The 503-nt window shown below is 57.9% G+C and overlaps 1 protein-coding gene across 1 annotated transcript in view; it reads right to left on the bottom strand.

The window, feature by feature from the left end:
• Positions 1–21: 21 nt before the first annotated feature.
• The window catches only part of LOC103806668 (bone morphogenetic protein 1-like), a gene marked incomplete at its 3' end in the record, with an annotated part of 1,237 nt that continues 755 nt past the window's right edge, over positions 22–503 (bottom strand). Inside the window, exons 4-5 of the mRNA XM_009079376.1 lie at positions 354–495; positions 22–272 (exon numbers count right to left, since the gene is read on the bottom strand). Coding sequence (XP_009077624.1) covers positions 22–272; positions 354–495 — 393 coding nt within the window. The remainder of the gene's footprint in view (positions 273–353; positions 496–503) is intronic.

Genomic DNA, 503 nt, shown 5'->3' with positions numbered 1-503 from the left:
TCCCCCCCATCCCCAGCTCACCCCAGAGCCGCAGAAGCGGCCGAGCCGTGGGGCTGTCCCGTCGTAGCCATCGAAGAGCTCCATGTAGTCATATCCACAGTCGGCCTCCTCCTCGATCTCAAAGGTCTGGAAGATGAGCTCCACACCATAGCCTTCCTCTGCCATGATCACCCACTCACAGTCTGAGCCCCCTGGGTAGTTGTTATCCCCAAATTGGGCATGGGAATACAAGTCCTTGGTCTTCACCTCGGCACGGACCTGTCCGCCGCACACTGCGGGAGAAGTTGAGGTTTAGGAACGTCCACACTCTCCCTGCAACCCATATCCAGGTGTTCCTAGCCCCATGGTGGTACCTGTGGTGTGAGTGGCCTCAAATCCCTTCTTCTGGACGGAGTTATCAGAGACAAACTTGAGGAACATCTTGTTGCCCGAAGAGACGATGGGCTCGGGCTCCTTGGCCCCGCAGAAGCGACCGAGCACTGAGGCTTTGGCATCCTTCCCAT

Source organism: Acanthisitta chloris, unplaced genomic scaffold (genome assembly GCF_000695815.1).
Source record: "Acanthisitta chloris isolate BGI_N310 unplaced genomic scaffold, ASM69581v1 scaffold20177, whole genome shotgun sequence".
Taxonomy (NCBI): Eukaryota; Metazoa; Chordata; class Aves; order Passeriformes; family Acanthisittidae; genus Acanthisitta; species Acanthisitta chloris.
This window is presented reverse-complemented; position numbering and strand designations above follow the sequence as displayed.